Source organism: Brachycentrus maculatus, unplaced genomic scaffold (assembly GCF_059751285.1).
Source record: "Brachycentrus maculatus isolate JH-2025_06_01 unplaced genomic scaffold, ASM5975128v1 h1tg000126l, whole genome shotgun sequence".
Taxonomy (NCBI): domain Eukaryota; kingdom Metazoa; phylum Arthropoda; class Insecta; order Trichoptera; family Brachycentridae; genus Brachycentrus; species Brachycentrus maculatus.
The window spans coordinates 937,657-959,119 of NW_028280879.1; the positions used below are offsets into that span (position 1 = coordinate 937,657).

The window sequence follows — 21,463 nt, forward strand, 5'->3', positions numbered from 1 at the left end:
AGAGAAACATAAAATATTATACCTGATTTCGTACACTGTTTTTGTTTTTTATAATGTGTAATTTGTGTGTATTGTGTTGTGGTACGGTATTCGTCATTAAAACTTTCTGCATCACATTCTGGATTTTCGGGGATTTCAGCGTCTTTGATATCGTAAAGCTTTTCACTGATGACCCTTTCAGTCACCTCGACGGAGGTTTCAGGTTCTTTGTCGTCTTCAAGCGTAGTGGTTATCGTAGTGAGTTCTTCTTTTGGACCCATTTTCTTTCGAATAACCCGTTTTTTAACTGTCTTCGTTTTACGAACCCCTCGGTCCGTCACTATTGTGCTAGTTTTAACTTCCTCGGGTAACTCCTCGACAAGAACTGCCCTGTCAAGGCGCGTGGTCGATGGCTCCAAATCTTGAAGCCCTTCATCGACTGTCCTTTCAGTCACCTCGACGGAGGTTTCAGGTTCTTTGTCGTCTTCAAGCGTAGTGGTTATCGTAGTGAGCTCTTCTTTTGGACCCATATTCTTTCGAATAACCCGTTTTTTAACTGTCTTCGTTTTGCGAACCCCTCGATCCGTCACTACTGTGCTGGTTTTAACTTCCTCGGGTAACTCCTTGACAAGAACTGCCCTGTCAAGGCGCGTGGTCGATGGCTCCAAATCTTGAAGCCCTTCATCGACTGTCCTTTCAGTCACCTCGACGGAGGTTTCAGGTTCTTTGTCGTCTTCAAGCGTAGTGGTTATCGTAGTTAGCTCTTCTTTTGGACCCATTTTCTTTCGAATAACCCGTTTTTTAACTGTCTTCGTTTTGCGAACCCCTCGATCCGTCACTACTGTGCTGGTTTTAACTTCCTCGGGCAACTCCTCGACAAGAACTGCCCTGTCAAGGCGCGTGGTCGACGGCTCCAAATCTTGAAGCCCTTCATCGACTGTCCTTTCAGTCACCTCGACGGAGGTTTCAGGTTCTTTGTCGTCTTCAAGCGTAGTGGTTATCGTAGTAAGCTCTTCTTTTGGACCTTTTTTCTTTCGAATAACCCGTTTTTTAACTGTCTTCATTTTGCGAACACCGCGGGCGGTCTCAACTGTGCTAGTTTTAACTTCCTCGGGTAATTCCTCGACGAGAACTGCCCTGTCAAGGCGCGTGACCGATGGCTCCAAATCTTGAAGCCCTTCATCGACTGTCCTTTCAGTCACCTCGACGGAGGTTTCAGGTTCTTTGTCGTCTTCAAGCGTAGTGGTTATCGTAGTGAGCTCTTCTTTTGGACCCATTTTCTTTCGAATAACCCGTTTTTTAACTGTCTTCTTTTTGCGCACCCCATGATCCGTCACTACTGTGCTGGTTTTAACTTCCTCGGGCAACTCCTCGACAAGAGCTGCCCTGTCTAGGCGCGTGGTCGACGGCTCCAAATCTTGAAGCCCTTCATCGACTGTCCTTTCAGTCACCTCGACGGAGGTTTCAGGTTCTTTGTCGTCTTCAAGCGTAGTGGTTATCGTAGTGAGCTCTTCTTTTGGACCCATTTTCTTTCGTATAACCCGTTTTTTAACTGTCTTCGTTTTGCGAACCCCTCGATCCGTCACTACTGTGCTGGATTTAACTTCCTCGGGCAACTCCTCGACAAGAACTGCCCTATCTAGGCGCGTGGTCGACGGCTCCAAATCTTGAAGCCCTTCATCGACTGTCCTTTCAGTCACCTCGACGGAAGTTTCAGGTTTTTTGTCGTCTTCAAGCGTAGTGGTTATCGTAGTGAGCTCTTCTTTTGGACCCATTTTCTTTCGAATAACCCGTTTTTTAACTGTCTTCGTTTTGCGCACCCCACGATCCGTCACTACTGTGCTGGTTTTAACTTCCTCGGGCAACTCCTCGACAAGAGCTGCCCTGTCTAGGCGCGTGTTCGACGGCTCCAAATCTTGAAGCCCTTCATCGACTGTCCTTTCAGCCACCTCGACGGAGGTTTCAGGTTCTTTGTCGTCTTCAAGCGTTGTGGTTATCGTAGTGAGCTCTTCTTTTGGACCCATTTTCTTTCGAATAACCCGTTTTTTAACTGTCTTCGTTTTACGAACCCCTCGATCCGTCACTACTGTGCTGGTTTTAACTTCCTCGGGGAACTCCTCGACAAGAGCTGGCCTGTCTAGGCGCGTGGTCGACGGCTCCAAATCTTGAAGCCCTTCATCGACTGTCCTTTCAGTCACCTCGACGGAGGTTTCAGGTTCTTTGTCGTCTTCAAGCGTAGTGGTTATCGTAGTGAGCTCTTCTTTTGGACCTATGTTCTTTCGAATAACCCGTTTTTTAACTGTCTTCGATTTGCGAACCCCACGATCTGTCACTACTGTGCTGGTCTTTACTTCCTCAGGTAATTCTTCGACAAGTACTGCCCTGTCAAGGCGCGTGGTCGATGGCTCCAAATCTTGAAGCCCTTCTTCGACAGTACTTTCAGTCACCTCGATGGAGGTTTTAGGTTCTTTGTCGTCTTCTAGCGTAGTGGTTATCGTTGTAATCTCTTCTTTTGGACCCATTTTCTTTCGAATAACCCGTTTTTTAACCGTCTTCGTTTTGCGAACTCCGCGGGCGGTCTCAACTGTGCTAGTTTTTACTTCCTCCGGTAACTCCTCTACAAGAACTGCCCTGTCAATGCGCGTGGTCGATGGCTCCAAATCTTGAAGCCTTTCATCGACTGTCCTTTCAGTCACCTCGACGGAGGTTTCAGGTTCTTTGTCGTCTTCAAGCGTAGTGGTTATCGTAGTGAGCTCTTCTTTTGGACCCATTTTCTTTCGAATAACCCGTTTTTTAACTGTCTTCGTTTTACGAACCCCTCGATCCGTCACTACTGTGCTGGTTTTAACTTCCTCGGGGAACTCCTCGACAAGAACTGCCCTGTTTAGTTGCGTGGTCGACGGCTCCAAATCTTGAAGCCCTTCATCGACTGTCCTTTCAGTCACCTCGACGGAAGTTTCAGGTTCTTTGTCGTCTTCAAGCGTAGTGGTTATCGTAGTGAGCTCTTCTTTTGGACCCATTTTCTTTCGAATAACCCGTTTTTTAACTGTCTTCGTTTTTCGAACCCCGCGGGCGGTCTCAACTGTGCTAGTTTTTACATCCTCCGGTAACTCCTCTACAAGAACTGCCCTGTCAAGGCGCGTGGTCGATGGCTCCAAATCTTGAATCCCTTCATCGACTGTCCTTTCAGTCACCTCGACGGAGGTTTCAGGTTCTTTGTCGTCTTCAAGCGTAGTGGTTATCGTAGTGAGCTCTTCTTTTGGACCCATTTTCTTTCGAATAACCCGTTTTTTAACTGTCTTCGTTTTGCGCACCCCACGATCCGTCACTACTGTGCTGGTTTTAACTTCCTCGGGCAACTCCTCGACAAGAGCTGCCCTGTCTAGGCGCGTGTTCGACGGCTCCAAATCTTGAAGCCCTTCATCGACTGTCCTTTCAGTCACCTCGACGGAGGTTTCAGGTTCTTTGTCGTCTTCAAGCGTAGTGGTTATCGTAGTAAGCTCTTCTTTTGGACCCATTTTCTTTCGAATAACCCGTTTTTTAACTGTCTTCATTTTGCGAACACCGCGGGCGGTCTCAACTGTGCTAGTTTTTACTTCCTCGGGTAATTCCTCGACGAGAACTGCCCTGTCAAGGCGCGTGATCGATGGCTCCAAATCTTGAAGCCCTTCATCGACTGTCCTTTCAGTCACCTCGACGGAGGTTTTAGGTTCTTTGTCGTCTTCAAGCATAGTGGTTATCGTAGTAAGCTCTTCTTTTGGACCTATGTTCTTTCGAATAATCCGTTTTTTAACTGTCTTCGATTTGCGAACCCCACGATCTGTCACTACTGTGCTGGTTTTTACTTCCTCCGGTAACTCCTCTACAAGAACTGCCCTGTCAATGCGCGTGGTCGATGGCTCCAAATCTTGAAGCCTTTCATCGACTGTCCTTTCAGTTACCTCGACGGAGGTTTCAGGTTCTTTGTCGTCTTCAAGCGTAGTGGTTATCGTAGTGAGCTCTTCTTTTGGACCCATTTTCTTTCGAATAATCCGTTTTTTAACTGTCTTCGTTTTACGAACCCCTCGATCCGTCACTACTGTGCTGGTTTTAACTTCCTCGGGGAACTCCTCAACAAGAACTGCCCTGTTTAGGTGCGTGGTCGACGGCTCCAAATCTTGAAGCCCTTCATCGACTGTCCTTTCTGTCACCTCGACGGAAGTTTCAGGTTCTTTGTCGTCTTCAAGCGTAGTGGTTATCGTAGTGAGCTCTTCTTTTGGACCCATTTTCTTTCGAATAACCCGTTTTTTAACTGTCCTCGTTTTTCGAACCCCGCGGGCGGTCTCAACTGTGCTAGTTTTTACATCCTCCGGTAACTCCTCTACAAGAACTGCCCTGTCAATGCGCGTGGTCGATGGCTCTAAATCTTGAAGCCTTTCATCGACTATCCTTTCAGTCACCTCGACGGAGGTTTCAGGTTCTTTGTCGTCTTCAAGCGTAGTGGTTATCGTAGTGAGCTCTTCTTTTGGACCCATTTTCTTTCGAATAACCCGTTTTTTAACTGTCTTCGTTTTGCGAACCCCTCGATCCGTCACTACTGTGCTGGATTTAACTTCCTCGGGCAACTCCTCGACAAGAACTGCCCTATCTAGGCGCGTGGTCGACGGCTCCAAATCTTGAAGCCCTTCATCGACTGTCCTTTCAGTCACCTCGACGGAGGTTTCAGGTTCTTTGTCGTCTTCAAGCGTAGTGGTTATCGTAGTGAGCTCTTCTTTTGGACCCATTTTCTTTCGAATAACCCGTTTTTTAACTGTCTTCGTTTTGCGCACCCCACGATCCGTCACTACTGTGCTGGTTTTAACTTCCTCGGGCAACTCCTCGACAAGAGCTGCCCTGTCTAGGCGCGTGTTCGATGGCTCCAAATCTTGAAGCCCTTCATCGACTGTCCTTTCTGTCACCTCGACGGAAGTTTCAGGTTCTTTGTCGTCTTCAAGCGTAGTGGTTATCGTAGTGAGCTCTTCTTTTGGACCCATTTTCTTTCGAATAACCCGTTTTTTAACTGTCTTCGTTTTTCGAACCCCGCGGGCGGTCTCAACTGTGCTAGTTTTTACATCCTCCGGTAACTCCTCTACAAGAACTGCCCTGTCAATGCGCGTGGTCGATGGCTCCAAATCTTGAAGCCTTTCATCGACTATCCTTTCAGTCACCTCGACGGAGGTTTCAGGTTCTTTGTCGTCTTCAAGCGTTGTGGTTATCGTAGTGAGCTCTTCTTTTGGACCCATTTTCTTTCGTATAACCCGTTTTTTAACTGTCTTCGTTTTGCGAACCCCTCGATCCGTCACTACTGTGCTGGATTTAACTTCCTCGGGCAACTCCTCGACAAGAACTGCCCTATCTAGGCGCGTGGTCGAGGGCTCCAAATCTTGAAGCCCTTCATCGACTGTCCTTTCAGTCACCTCGACGGAGGTTTCAGGTTCTTTGTCGTCTTCAAGCGTAGTGGTTATCGTAGTGAGCTCTTCTTTTGGACCCATTTTCTTTCGAATAACCCGTTTTTTAACTGTCTTCTTTTTGCGCACCCCATGATCCGTCACTACTGTGCTGGTTTTAACTTCCTCGGGCAACTCCTCGACAAGAGCTGCCCTGTCTAGGCGCGTGTTCGACGGCTCCAAATCTTGAAGCCCTTCATCGACTGTCCTTTCAGTCACCTCGACGGAGGTTTCAGGTTCTTTGTCGTCTTCAAGCGTAGTGGTTATCGTAGTAAGCTCTTCTTTTGGACCTATTTTCTTTCGAATAACCCGTTTTTTAACTGTCTTCATTTTGCGAACACCGCGGGCGGTCTCAACTGTGCTAGTTTTTACTTCCTCGGGTAATTCCTCGACGAGAACTGCCCTATCAAGGCGCGTGATCGATGGCTCCAAATCTTGAAGCCCTTCATCGACTGTCCTTTCAGTCACCTCGACGGAGGTTTTAGGTTCTTTGTCGTCTTCAAGCGTAGTGGTTATCGTAGTGAGCTCTTCTTTTGGACCCATTTTCTTTCGAATCACCCGTTTTTTAACTGTCTTCGTTTTGCGAACACCGCGGGCGGTCTCAACAGTGCTAGTTTTTACTTCTTCGGGTAACTCCTCGACAAGCACTGCCCTGCCAAGGCGCGTGCTCAATGGCTCCAAATCTTGTAGCCCTTCATCGATTGTCCTTTCAGTCACCTCGACGCAGGTTTTAGGTTCCTCGTCGTCTTCCAGCGTAGTGATTATTGTAGTGAGCTCTTCTTTTGGACCCATTTTCTTTCGAATAACCCGTTTTTTAATTATCTTCGTTTTGCAAACCCCGTTGTCGATTTCAACGGTGCTAGCTGTTACTTCTTCTGGTAGTTCTTCCAAATATGTGCTTTTAACTACAAAGTTATTGATTTTTTGAGTGTTTAATTCATCAGTGTGTATGTGTGTATCAGTGTGGTGTGTTTGTTTGATTTGTTGTGTTGGCTGTGTAGTTTGGAACAGTGATGGATGTGTTTGGTCTGAAATAAAATAAATTTATTTAGTATTTTCTTTCCGAATATGCCCTCGCCGCTACTTAAACCTGTTATGTTCCCCGTTACTTTGTGTCTCTTTTTATATTATGCATGTTCAGTTCGGTGTCGTTAACGCATACCGCTAATATTTTTCTTCTATGTTTTTTATATACCTATTGATAAACCGATCGATCTTATAATGTTGGCAGTGTTGATGGTTTTTCCTTGCTCTAATTTGGATATTGTGTATTTTGTTATATTGGTTAGAAAATGTTAATTGTTATTTTCGTATTAAATCAATTACTCAGTCTGATGTGATTTTTGATGATTTGTTTAGTTAGCCGTTTTCAGGGATGAAAGTTTTGGTTTATGGTACTCACCTTCTTTTTGTAGAATTGACACTACTTCAACTGAAATGTTAGCGTGTTCGTGTAAATTTATTTTAGCTTGAACTGGTGTTGTATCAGAATATTGTTTTGTTTCACAACTAATTAATGGGAGTAGTTCTTTTATTTCTAAGGGTTCGTGAGGTTTTTCACTTTGTGTGTTTGCAAAAGAAAGCGTTTCTTTTTCAGTTTCTAACGGTTTTAATGATTGTTCCGTTAAAACTTCGGAAGTTAATGCTGTTTTATTTGGTATATATTCTTTTTTCGCCGTTACTGTTTGTTTGGGGACGTTTATAATTTCTTCGTCGCAATATTGTGCAATTATTTCATCAACGTTAAATCCTTGTTTTTCAGTTATAACTATATTAGCGCTTTGTGATCCAATTTTTTCCGTATCGAACGTCTTATTATAGTCATGTAGCATGATTTCTTCTTGTGATAAACTGTTGAATTCGTCTTGAGTAGGATATGTTTGAAAAGCCTTAACATCAAGTTGGTCTTCAACTGTATTTAAGCTTTCTAAAACTATGTTGTCGGTTTTGGATACTGCGGTGGTTTCTAGTTGTGTTATATCTGCCCGAAATTCTAGTTGATTAGCTGTTTCGTAAATCTTTTCTTTATCTTCTATCATCACATCTAGTGTAGATGCACTTGATAGAGCAGTTTCAATATTTATTTTTGAATATTCCGTTTTCTTGTCATGAGTTTTATCGAAAAGAGATTCGCTTACCAATACGGGAGTTTCAAATGTTGAATAATGTTGTGCCTCTATGTGTGTTTTTTGAGCTTGTGACTTAATAATGTCTCCTTCTATAATGCTATCAGTGTTAGAGTGGGGAATAGTTTCTTCATTTTGAACCGAACAATATTCCAATATATTTGGAGTGGCAGTTTTAGTTTCCGACGATGAAAGCTGTTGGATAATATCCTCTCTCTCTTCTAAACTTATTTCCAGTGTAGATGCGCTTGATAAAGCAGCTTCAATATTCATTTTGGATATTTCCGTTTTCTTATCATGAGTTTTATCGAAAATAGATTCGCTAACCAATACTGGAGTTTCGGATGTTGAGTAATGTTGGGATTCTACGTGAATTTTTTGAGCCTGAGATTTAGAAATATCGTCTTCTAAAATATTACCTGTATTTGTATGGGGAATGGTTTCTTCATTTTGAACCGAACAGTATTCCAAAATGTTTGGAATGGCAGTTTTCGTTTCCAATGATGAAAGTTGATTAATGATATCCTCTTTTTCATCTAAATTTACTTCCAGAGTAGATGCGCTTGATAAAGCAGCTTCAATATTTATTTTTGATTGTTCCGTTTTCTTATCATGCATTTTATCGAAAACAGATTCGCTAACCAGTACGGGTGTTTCGGATGTTGAGTAATGTTGGGATTCTATGTGAATTTTTTGCGCCTGAGATTTAGAAATATCGTCTTCTAAAATATTACCTGCATTTGAGTGTGGAATGGTTTCTTCATTTTGTACCGAACAATATTCCAATATATTTGGAATGGCGTTTTTTGTTTCCAACGTTGAATGCTGATTGATATTGTCTTCCTTTTCTTCTAAACTTATTTCTAAAGTAGATGCGCTTGATAAAGCAGCTTCAATATTTATTGTTGATTTTTCCGTTTTCTTATCATGCGTTTTATCGAAAAGAGATTCGCTAACCAATACAGGTGTTTCTGATGTTGAGTAATGTTGCGATTCTACGTGAGTTTTTTGAGCCTGGGATTTAGAAACATCATCCTCCAAAATATTCCCTGTATTTGTGTGAGGAATGGTTTCTTCATTTTGAACCGAACAATATTCCAAAATATTCGGAGTGGCAGTTTTCGTTTCCAATGATGAAAGTTGAATAATGATGTCCTCCTTTTCTTCTAAACGTATTTCCAGTGTAGATGCGCTTGACAAAGCAGCTTCAATATTTATTTTTGATTGTTCCGTTTTCTTATCATGCATTTTATCGAAAAGAGATTCGCTAACCAGTACGGGTGTTTCGGATGTTGAGTAATGATGGGATTCTATGTGAATTTTTTGAGCCTGAGATTTTGAAATATCGTCTTCTAAAATATTACCTGTATTTGTGTGGGGAATGGTTTCTTCATTTTGAACCGAACAGTATTCCAAAATGTTTGGAATGGCAGTTTTCGTTTCCAATGATGAAAGTTGATTAATGATATCTTCCTTTTCTTCTAAACTTACTTCCAGAGTAGATGCGCTTGATAAAGCAGCTTCAATATTCATTTTTGAATGTTCCGTTTTCTTATCATGCATTTTATCGAAAAGAGATTCGCTAACCAACACTGGAGTTTCGGATGTTGAATAATGTTGCGATTCTATGTGAATTTTTTGCGCCTGAGATTTAGAAATATCGTCTTCTAAAATATTGCCTGTATTTGTGTGTGGAATCGTTTCTTCATTTTGAACCGAACAGTATTCCAAAATGTTTGGAATGGCAGTTTTCGTTTCCAATGATGAAAGTTGATTAATGATATCCTCTTTTTCATCTAAACTAACTTCCAGAGTAGATGCGCTTGATAAAGCAGCTTCAATATTCATTTTTGAATGTTCCGTTTTCTTATCATGCATTTTGTCGAAAAGAGATTCGCTAACCAACACTGGAGTTTCGGATGTTGAATAATGTTGCGATTCTATATGAATTTTTTGCGCTTGAGATTTAGAAATATCGTCTTCTAAAATATTGCCTGTATTTGTGTGTGGAATCGTTTCTTCATTTTGAACCGAACAGTATTCCAAAATGTTTGGAATGGCAGTTTTCGTTTCCAATGATGAAAGTTGATTAATGATATCCTCTTTTTCATCTAAACTAACTTCCAGAGTAGATGCGCTTGATAAAGCAGCTTCAATATTTATTTTTGATTTTTCCGTTTTCTTATCATGCGTTTTATCGAAAAGAGATTCGCTAACTAATACGGGTGTTTCGGATGTTGAGTAATGTTGGGATTCTATGTGAATTTTTTGCGCCTGAGATTTAGAAATGTCTTCTTCCAAAATATTACCTGCATTTGAGTGTGAAATGGTTTCTTCATTTTGTACCGAACAATATTCCAATATATTTGGAATGGCGGTTTTTGTTTCCAACGTTGAATGCTGATTGATATTGTCCTCCTTTTCTTGTAAACTTATTTCCAGTGTAGATGCGCTGGAGAAAGCTGCTTCAATATTTATTATTGACCTTTCCGTTTTCTTATCATGCGTTTTATCGAAAAGAGATTCGCTGACCAATACAGGTGTTTCTGATGTTGAGTAATGTTGCGATTCTATGTGAGATTTCAGAGCTTGAGATTTCAAAACGTCTTCTTCTATGATATTATCTGCTTTTGAGTGAGAAATAGTTTCTTCACTTTGAACCGAACAATATTCCATTATGTTTGGAGTGGCAGTTTTTGTTTCCGATAACGAGAGATGACTGATAGTATCCTCCTTTTCATCTAAACTAATTTCAGTAATGCATAAACCGCTGTTTTCATTAAAATTAATGACAGCTTTTTGAAAGGATGGTAGAATATTAGAATCAGATATATTCTCGGAATCATTTATGAAAGGTTCTTCAACAGTTATTCCGGATCCCACTTCAAATTCTATCAGAATATTTTCCTTTTTTACAATATCAAGCGGCAACTGAGTTACGTTGTCTTCTATATTGGTTTCCGCAGTTGTTATATGTGTGCTGGGAATTATGTGTTTCTCTGCCTTAAGTTCAGATGGCTTACTTGAACTGAATTTGTCTTCGCATACATTTGCAAAGGTCTCAGAAACATTCAACGAAGATAATTGTATAATTTCTTTAGTGGGAAAACATTCCGCTAATTTTAATTTACCTATATCATGTCCTTCGTGTTCCTGAATAGTATTTTCAGACACTATTATGCCTTCATTAGGTTGATGTTTAACTGATCCCTTTTCTTTATCAAAAGACTTTGTTTCAAAGTCAATTGATTGTTCATGACATACAATTTCTTCTTGTTGCAATGATAATTTATTAAGTAATCCTGGATTAGCAGTATTAGTTTTCGGTAACTCGGATACTGGTAACGCTTGTTCTTTTTCTTCATAGTTTTGACTTGAGATTAAAATACCGTAATTTTCTGGTAACGTTTTTCTAGCAATGCTTTCTTCAAGATTAGTCGGATTTATGAAATCCACTGGACGCTCTTCAAGCATTTGTTCTGCACACGTTAAGCTGATCAATTGATCTTGAGTAATGTTAGCACATGTTTCTTTTATGGCCTTTTCTAATACAAGTATCTTTTCAACGCCTTCAAGAGCTTCAACACTTGTCTGCTCAAATGTATCAAACGTATTTAACTTAGTGTTTGCGGTAGCTTTGTCAGGAGTTTTGTCATATGTAAATAACCCCTCTTTGCTATGTGGAACTACTTCTGTGATTGTTGTTGCGTCAAATTCTTGTATTTTAGTACTAGCTTTACTTTGTAGTGTAGGTTTTGCTTCAAAATAGTTTTCTGATTCTGATACTATATTTTCTTTAACTGTTATATAGTCCGATTCGCCCGGAGACATAAGTTTTGCTTTGGCAGTTGAAGCCGTAAATTGAGGATGCTCAGAAATGTGAGTATCAGGAATTATAGCACTTTGTACCGCAATTACTTTATTTACATCCATACTCAGAATCGCATTTTTGAAATCATGTTGACTTTCATGACACTCTGAAGTCTCTTTTTCTGAGGTATATATTTCTGTAGTGACAATCGAATGATCATATTGCATTTCAATATTTGCTAGAGTATCGAACGGTTCGTTTTTGGCCAAAAGAATATCTTCTTTTTCATTGATAAGCGTCTCACATTGTTGAATACTATCCAATGTCGATTGCGCGGACTTTGCTACCGTAAACGCCGGTGTTGTAGTATTGAAATCCTTGGAACTCAACAAAGACGTAACTTCTGATTGCTCAGCAACTCTTCCGGCTGTTAAATTTGGTTGAGCGTTTTCCGAACTGGGAACACTTTGAGGGATAAATGTGCCTATGTTGTCTGAACAGACAACAGTATTTACATTTAAACTTTCTACTTCGTTGAGATTCATAGCTGCTTTTCTTTTTGCACCATCCTTGATATGTAGAAGTTCATTTTCATTTTCATTGATCTCTACTTCATGGCATTCTAATGACTGTAATGGAATAGTATTCAGTGAAGCTTTATCCTGTTTTTGGTTCAGTGGCGTAACATGGCTTACATTATCATCTGTAATTGTTTCATATTTTTGGGCTACTTTGAACATATCCGGTAAATAATTATTGGTATTGATTGTTTCTGTATTGGGTTTGAATACGGCTATGGAATTATCCGACTTATTGATGCCTTCATCTTGAGAGAACGTTTCTGTAATATTTACTGCTTTTTTAAGTTCATATTCGTATGCCGGAATTTTACTAGAGAATTTGTCACTTTCAATGAGGAGTTCAGATTCCTTTTCAGCAGGAATAAGTCTTGTTTGTAAAAGAGCCTCGAACGTTTGATGAATAGGAGTTGCTTCTGATACGCGATGTTCTTGTTTTTCAATATCTGTAGTTGAATCTTGTGAGATAATTTCGGTACTTTGAGCTACCATTTTGTTGGAAAATTCAGTATTTGCTTTTTCGTACATAATATTATCTGTCGTTGGTTCTAGATAAGATTCTTTATCTTGAATTAGAGTTTCAGTTATGATAGTAGCCTGCTCACAGTCAAGTAGGGCCTCAGCGTTCTTTGTATATGGAAGAATGTTTTTGTATAGTATACCTTCAAGCTCAGCAGAAGATGTATCTGTGTTAACCAATGACTTTAGAAGTGTATGTTGTATATTGGCTGTTGTGGTTTTAGCAGGTAATATTTCTAAATCGGAAAGAGAGTTATTTGGTATAACTTGTGTTTTAAATGTACTTGTATGAAGTATTATATCGGAAGTCGCCACTGCTTCTTTCGGCCTTTCTTGTTCGTGCAAATTAATTTCTTTGTCATCCGTCATGACTATCGTTGTAACTAAACTCTCTTTTTTAGTAATGTCTATTTCAGCTTTCACACTTACATTGATATTAGGTGAGTTGAACGTACCTTCTTTTTCTTCACTGGTGCATTCTGTTTGTTCTATTGAAGACAAGGGTACGTGTTGAGTATCGGCTATACACGGAGATTCCGTTATTAATTTCAAGTCTTCAGTTTTTGAAGATAAAATTATTTCATCTGTCGACGCAACTTTTCCGGTGTTTTCAATATTCATTGTAGCTAGTGCTGTGTCTGCCGATTTATTTAAAAGAAGTTTATCCTCTTTTAAATCTGGATGTATTTCTGATATGCTTATACTCTGTTGCTCTATATAATTATAATTTATATTTATTTGGTCTGGCATTTTAATTTCAGTATGTTTTCCTTCAAACTCTGCAGGAATTACTTCATTAGAACAAGCTATAGTCAGAGGATCATTTGACGGTTTTGCCAATTCGTTGACTACATTTGAAATGCTTATAGCACTTGTATTGTCATTAGATATTATTTCTTGCTGAACGATTGCTTCCTTTGCTGTCACATTTACAGTAGCCTTTTCATTATTAGGTTTCTTAAGATCTTCCAAATCACCAGTTGCGGTGTTTGTAATGGTTTCTTCTACAGAAATACTTTGATCGGGAATTATATTATAATCAGCTTCCACGGTCTTAGGCTTTGCGGGTTCTTCTAACGTAATGATCCTTTCTTGTAAATCCGGTTCGAGCACCCCGACTTCATTGAATATTTCACTTGTCATCGTAGCTTTTTTATGAGGCAAATCCTCCGATGGCTTGATAAAACCTATGCCAATATTTGTTTCCAGCTTGGAAGACAAAGCGATATTTCTTCCTATGACGTTAGGAGATGCGTTGCATACGTCATATGCTGTATTAGTTTCGTAAATACCTTCTGCCTCACTGCTAATAATTTGTGACACGTTCAATGACTCGCGCATATCGTCTATCCTCGTGGAAGATATCAATTTTTCTTCAGGCTTTTGGAATCTCTCCAATTGAGTCTCATTTTCCACAGCTTGTTGCGCACTTACAGAAACCGATTGGAATGTGGTATGCAAGCGGTCAGCCTTTTCGATGGCTTCGCTCAACTTCTCAATTGGCGTAGAAATTGGCTCTGCCATTACTTCCATAGTAGATGCTACGATGTGATTTGATGATATATCAGGCAAAGCGAACTTTTCGTTTGCAATGAAATCCGTTATTAAAGTTTCTTCCTTGTCGTTGCATAAAACCTGCTGAATATTTAATCCAGCATGTTGTAAAATTTCCGATTGAGCGGTAATAGTGGGATGTTGGTTTTCTGCAGTGCTCTGTACATTTTCGGATATAATTGATTCTGCAACTATTATTTCGTTGTGAATCGATTGATCCTGCGCTTCCTTGGCGTGACTTTTGATTAAATTATCTTTTTGTAAAATATCCGCATGACTTGAAAGATTAATTTCTTCCGTTACCGTAGTTTTTAATGTATGCGAAGGTGTTAGTTTGCTAAATTGGAGTGGAGGGGACACTAACGATTTCAAAATATCTTCTTTTTCAGACACCGATGTATCCGTTACATTCAAGTGTTCTATCGGAGTAAAACTCATCACAACGTTGCTGGTTTTAGTAGTGACGCACGGTTGATTTATTTCATTCTCGTGAGATAACGTGAATGAAACTTCCGTGGCAGTGAATGGTTCGACATACGGACTTATTTCTTCTTTGACCATTTTCAAGCTTTGCACTAATTCTGATGGTTGATCGATGCTCTGTACTTCGGTGGTTGATAAATGCTCTCGAGAACCTACCGAATAACTTGCCAATATGCCCTTATTAATTTCACCTTTTTTCAATTCGGTTTCCGATTCTTGTATTAAGATAGAAGAATCATTTCTGCCTTCTAAAAGATTGAAGGTCGTTATTGCATTCTCTTTAGCTTGTATCTTTTCGGTGTTGTACTGATTTTCTTTTTCTGTCGATAGAATGACTGTGTTCGTTAAGTGCTGTTGCTCGATCAGTTCCACATCGGCTGTTCGTTTATCGGTTTCCATTTGGCTGAGAGGATATTCGTTCATCTGAACGTCTGGAATGAAATTTGAAACGCTTTTGAGAAGCGAAAACTCCGAATTTGCTTCTAAATAGATAGGATTTGGAGTTTCGATAAAATTATTTTCTTTATCCTGTACATTTTGTTCGGATACAATTAAACCTTCTTCGATGTAAAAATTAAGATCAGCTGCCTGTTTAGGGGGAATTTTGTCTGCGGAAAGTTTCCCTTCAAATTCTGGCGCATTTATTATTTGCGTTACCAATTGGTTTTCCGAAATGAATTTCGTAGTGGCTGTTTCAGTCGGAACGAATAATTCGGGATAATACTTGCCAGATTTATCATCCACGAAAACTGAGCTAATTTCTAAAGGCTCCATTAGAGAAATCCCCACGTTGGGTAATACAGCCGCATCTAACGGTTTGGCGACAATGTCCTTTTCCCTTACTTCGTCCTGGACTTCAGTAACCATAATCGACTGCTGCGAAATGATGTGACTTCGAGCGCTTTCCGTCGCCTGCGTTTTGTGCGGTTTGTATTCTTCCTCAGAATGCGAGACTATCGGTTCGGTAACGTTCATAGCTTCTTGCAGGATGAGTTGCGTGTCCGCATAGTCCTCAACAGGTCTCACCTTCACTATGTTCGTCGTTTCCATATTCGTTTGGGTCTCTGACGTTATGACGCACTGCTCGTTGCATGTTATGCGTTCCGTCGAGTGAACTTGAGAGACTTCCTTCTTGGCGGCAAGGTCGTCTGTCTGAGCGTGTGTGGAAACCTCATTAATTTCCAAATATTGAACCGGAAGTACTTGAGGAGTTGCGAATGCTTCCATGTGCCTATGTAAACTCATGCCATCCACTTCAACTTGCTGAGATTCTACCGTTTTTTCAGTAAAAGCGTTTAAGGTTTTTATTTTTACTACCGCCTTTTCTTCCCTTTCCTTTCTCGGTATGATCATGTTGGATACCTCACTCGATGGAATTATTTCAGCCATTTGTGAACTTATGTCGCACGGAATACCCGAATTCAAGTCGATCGGCGAAGACCTATCGATACTCTCCGCATTCTCGACACTCATTTCCTCGACTCCTTGGGAAGAACTTTCTATTTTAAGTAAATGATGCTTTCGTCTTCTTTCTTGTAGTTCTAATGAAAGACTTTGGTCAACCACTTCTTTGATTTCTGTGAAAGTTGGTAAAGAGCATATAGATTTAAAAAATCCTTCACGCAGTATTAACGACTTTTTTTGTTATTCTTGTTTTTATAGTTTGTTTAAATATGATATTTTTATCATACGAATATATTTGTTTATATTTGTGAAGCTTTATAGTATTCATTTTATTGTTAAGACAGTAAGTATAATATAACATTAGTAAAGTATTATCAGTATAGAATGTACACATATATTAATACAACAATAATATTATAACTACAAGTGTTCAATAATTTTATTTAGGAAACTAACGCAACACGCTAAAAATACAAGTCGACCGTTTAAATTAGAAACCTTTTCGATTGTCTTTCAATTCACCTCAAACTTCTCACATACGTATACATGAGCGATGTAGCGTTAGTAAGATTTCTTCGTGGCAACTAGTTTTTCATGCAAAAGGTAATTATTTTATGAATAAAGCATTTACTTACTTTGCGGGTTCTTGAACACTTCTTGCGGTAAGCACACTTACATATAGTAGTATTTGGTGATAAAGCGTTTACACACAAAGCGAAAGCCAAAGCAGCATTTTAATTTGCGATATATATGTATATACATGTTTAGTAGGTTTAAACTAATACCGACTCATTTCTTTCAAACCGAAAAAAAAACTATATTTTTTAGTCAATTTATATTTTCGATTTTAAATTATTTAAGAAATAAAAATACTCGAAATCCCGGTAAAATATAAAAACACTGCCTCAATTGCAACCCTGAAATCAAACGACACAGTAGATATACTTTAGTACTTATAGTAGTCTAATTATATCGACAAGGTTCGCTTTATATCGTCTCAAAACTTTCGTAAAAGAGACTTCTTAAAATCTGCATGGAAAAATTGATCGAAGGAAAAGTCCTTTGGCGGATTTACTAATATCACATATATTGTACTGCGCGTACCAGTAACTGAATCCTAGATAATGTACTTTAACTATGTCCTTTTCTCAAAAAAATCCTTTCAAAATAAATCGGTTTAGTGTAATTCTACGTCAACAGATTCGAGAATACTCTTTGTACCATCATTTTTCTTTTGTCATTTTAAACGTATTTGTTTTCGTTAACGCGAAAAAATCAAGGGAGTTCACACGAAGCTACATATTTTTATCGAACGGATCACACTTTGGCGTGATTTCGACAGAAAACAGGAGTCAAACGGAATCTGCCGAACTGCGGTTCATTCTGACACACATTACACATGAACATAACCTTAAAAGGACGCATTCTGTACGGTATATCCCACATACTTTTCATACCTTACTCATACGATTGACAAACCATGTACAAGGACATGAATAAATAGGTTTTTTTTATGAAAATGTCGGAATACATTTTGTTAACAACGCTACAACGCCGGCGATTCAATCAAGTAGTTCAAATAAGTTTAAAATTATTACATTCCGAGGGCATATAATCGCGAAATTTCCTTATTTTAAGTATTATGCTATAATTAGGCACTGCGAACTGCATGTATTTAGAAAAAAACAACCTGTGTATTTTTCAATGGAAAATATTTTTGAATTTTTTTATTATTTATTTTTTTATTTATAAATTTCATCTTGGCGGAATTTAGAGTAAAATAAAAAAGAAATAATACTCATTGAGTGGAAATTTATAAATATTTTACAATGTGACTAACTTTTCATATTTACGTAAATTATTTTTAAAATAAATTTACCCTAAAATCTGTAGTTTTGTTTAGATACATTGAAAAAAAAACCGCTGTGATTTGTGAATTACTCGAAATATTGTTAAACACTAAAAATAAACTATTGAATCATAGAAGCATATAAATAAAATAAATGTTTAGTTTGTTAAAAAAAAATAAAAAAGCAAAAATCTATAATTTAAAAAAACTATTTTAATTAAAAATTAATATTGCATAAAATGAAATTTAAAAAAAATAATATATCTATCGTTGCAATCACAATAAATGAAGACATTTGTATTTAAAATTAAAAATATTTAAAATTCTTATAGCTTCAATGTATTATTATTTACATATTATTTTTTGACATCTCATCAAAGATGAAGAAGAATATGGAAGTCTGGGCATTTACGGGGCTGACGACCGTCATAGGCTGGTATAAGTGATCACTTTACACACGTGTAACATTCACCAATTCTACCCATAATTGACAACCACACTACTCAAATTCTTGGAAGTTCTATATGAACCAATTTTGAAACTTTGTTCTTGAATCACTAGAACTTCACTAGAGACATCTATTGGTGAGATGAAAAGAAGCTTTTTATTGAGCAGAAACTCTTCTATTATTATACTTATCTGATATTATTATTTTATTTAAAAACTACAGTACAATTTAATTCAGCGTATATGTTAGAGCGTTAATAATTACCACACTTGTTAAAGAAAGCTTATTTATGTTAAATCAGATTTTTTAAAAGAATTATTAAGATTTTGTTTTAATTTTATTAAACTCTCATTTTAATTGATCCATTCTTAGTTAAAGAATAAGATCAATATTTTCAACTGGTATATTTAAAACATATTTAATAATTATTTATATAAACAATATAATTTTAAAAAGTGACACAATCATTATTGATAAATTCAAATGGAGTGAGAAACGAACTAAAGGAACATTTAATATGTATAAAATAAATTGGGATATGATATCAATAAAGAGTAACAAGTTTGTCGCCTACTTTCAAAATCCGCCAGATCCAATTTTATTAGATTAAAAAATGAATACTCTATCGGAATGCCAATTGTGGGTTTTATTGTTTAAAATATTTATGTACTTGAAAACCCTGTTAAAAAAATACTTAAAAATAGCTTTGTATTTTAAATTCCGCTATATTCATGAATCTTGCCTTCTGACCCATATCGGCCAATAAAAGAGCGGGGATAGGTCAAAAATTAAGATGACGTCATCATCGGTTTGTGTCTTGTGTTTTTTTTTAATACTGATTTATTTTTTAAATACGAAAATCCTCTATTTCATAATATTTTATCTAAAGATAGACAAATCTTTGAAACATAAACGTTACCCGGAGAATTTTGCTTTTTTTGTAAAATCGACTTAGATGGATCTGGCGGATTTTGAAAGTAGGCGACACAATTAATATAATAATTCAAATAGAATAAGATTGAAGAGTAACGTAAAGAAACATTGAATATTTAAATTCTATTGTAATAAGATATTAATTTAAAAAAAAAAACAATGAACTTATAATTTCGATTCAAATGTGGTAAGAACAAAAAGGAACATTAAATATTCCAGTTCAAATGGAATAAGAAAAAATGAATATGAATATATATGAATTCGGTTATAATAATATATGAACTCAAATAAACACAACCATTTAAATTATATTTATTCGATTTTGAATATTGACAAATAGAATCATCAAATAAAGTATGAAAATGAAATATTATTTGAAAAAAAAAAGTTGAAACATTAAACACACGAATCTAAATGTAATAAGTCGTGAAATAATAGTAATTTAATATTTTATTTTTAATCCATGGAATAAAATATTTAAAAAAACAGTTAAATATTTTTTTGAAATATTTTTTTGAAAAATGAAATGAAATTATATATTTAAATAGTTTTGAGATATTGAATGTATTTCAACCGCGAAAAATATAACATAGTTAAAAATCTACCTTGCTTGGATTCTTGAATCTTTCTTTTCTCTTTGATAATCTTTTTCTTATCTGAAATAAACAATTTACGCCAATTACAAAATTATATGCACATAATTAGGTACGACTATATGTCAAAGTGCAAATTTTAAATATCGTTGAAAAAAACTTTTTATGACTGTGATACATGTATTGCAGAACCTGTTATTTCTCATAACAGTGAAATATTGAAAACAAGTGAAATATTATTTACCAATTTTAATATTCTTTTCCTCTTCAATAGCATATTGTGTTTCCATACTTTCAACAGTAGTCTGAAAAATAGATTTGAATTAGAAATTTTCAGAGGTATTAATGATTCATGTCGGTAGGTGGGGAAGGCAACGAAGGAGACAATGGTATGCGCATGTGAGGAGAATGGAACCATCCAGACTCTCATATATCGCACTGTACGGCCAACCTCATGGTAGACGACTCCAAACAGACAGACCACCAAAGAGATGGATCGACAGCTGGGAATCGACATCGCAGGAGGCGTTTGAGGAGGACCTCTTAAAAACAGGCCACAAGGCCTATGCCAAGAAGAAGAAGAAGAAGAGGATTCATGAAAAAAAATCATAGCAGATGTCACTTACAGGGGTAATCTGTTTTTTCTCCCAATCTTGTGAAGTAAAATCTTCCGGACAGAACTGTACAATAACTTCTTCTACCGAGGCGTACTTCAGTTCGACCATTTTCATAAAAGCTCTGAATCCAACCATCGAGGCGAGGGTTTTCTCGTCTTGGACCGTTTCTTCAGTCATCACGTCCGTTATGAGGGATTCGAATCCTTGCCGTTCTACGGCCAAAACGAGCGCTGACTGGGACTGAGGCGTTTTAAGAGCAGGGAAGTGGGAAGAGTTGTACAGACTTATAATTTCTTGTACGCTTACTCCGTTTCTCACCATGAAACCGATTTTGGCTAAATCCCTTAACGGGTTTTCACCTGGTCCAAAGGTTCTGGCGTTAATCATTTCGAGAATTTCGCTGACTTCTGTAGCCATGTATTGTCGAATCTCGGACCTTTCCACATTACCGATAACCCGCTCCACAGCTTCGCAGATTATGTCTTCGGTTATTTCATCATCTTGCACAACCGATGTCGTGATGTGCTTATGGGGTTGTATCAAAGGTTTAGCTGTTTCTTCTTCTGGTTTTGTCTTGGGTTTTTTGTCGACCTTCTTGAAAGTCGCCATATCTGTCGTTTCTACAGACTCTTGAATCTGAACGGTACGCTTTGCTTTACGTTTCTTTACTTCTTCAGCATCTTCTATTTCAACGATAGATTCTACGACTTGAACGTCCCGTTTGTCAGCCACTCTCTTTTCGTTTTCCGTTACTTTTTCGACGACCGTTTCTTCGACCACTTCTTCCGTGACGTTTTTCTTCACCTTTTCCGATTTCGTCTTTTGTTCCTTAGCCTTTTTCTCTTTTGGTTTATCATCGGGAGATGACACTTGTAGTTTCGCCTTTGTAATTGCCATACCAATATCACTCATCGCTTTACATATGTAAACGCCTTCGTCCACTTTGCGAGCTTTATGAATAGTGACCGATGTTTTATTATCTTTGATGCGAATTTTTGTATTTTCGTCGTTCAAAATTATCTTGTCATCATGGTACCAAATAATATCTATAATAAACACAAAAAAATTAAAATTCAACAACAAAAATCTTGTTAATAATTTCAT

The 21,463-nt window shown here is 37.8% G+C and overlaps 1 protein-coding gene across 1 annotated transcript in view; it reads right to left on the reverse strand.

The window, feature by feature from the left end:
• Positions 1–21,463, reverse strand: part of LOC148309376 (uncharacterized) — a 125,225-nt gene that overhangs the window by 30,445 nt on the left and 73,317 nt on the right. The window contains exons 29-33 of the mRNA XM_088260181.1: positions 20,369–21,405; positions 19,987–20,047; positions 19,755–19,805; positions 6,847–16,092; positions 23–6,472 (exon numbers count right to left, since the gene is read on the reverse strand). Of these exons, the coding sequence (XP_088116307.1) occupies positions 23–6,472; positions 6,847–16,092; positions 19,755–19,805; positions 19,987–20,047; positions 20,369–21,405 (16,845 nt within the window). The remainder of the gene's footprint in view (positions 1–22; positions 6,473–6,846; positions 16,093–19,754; positions 19,806–19,986; positions 20,048–20,368; positions 21,406–21,463) is intronic.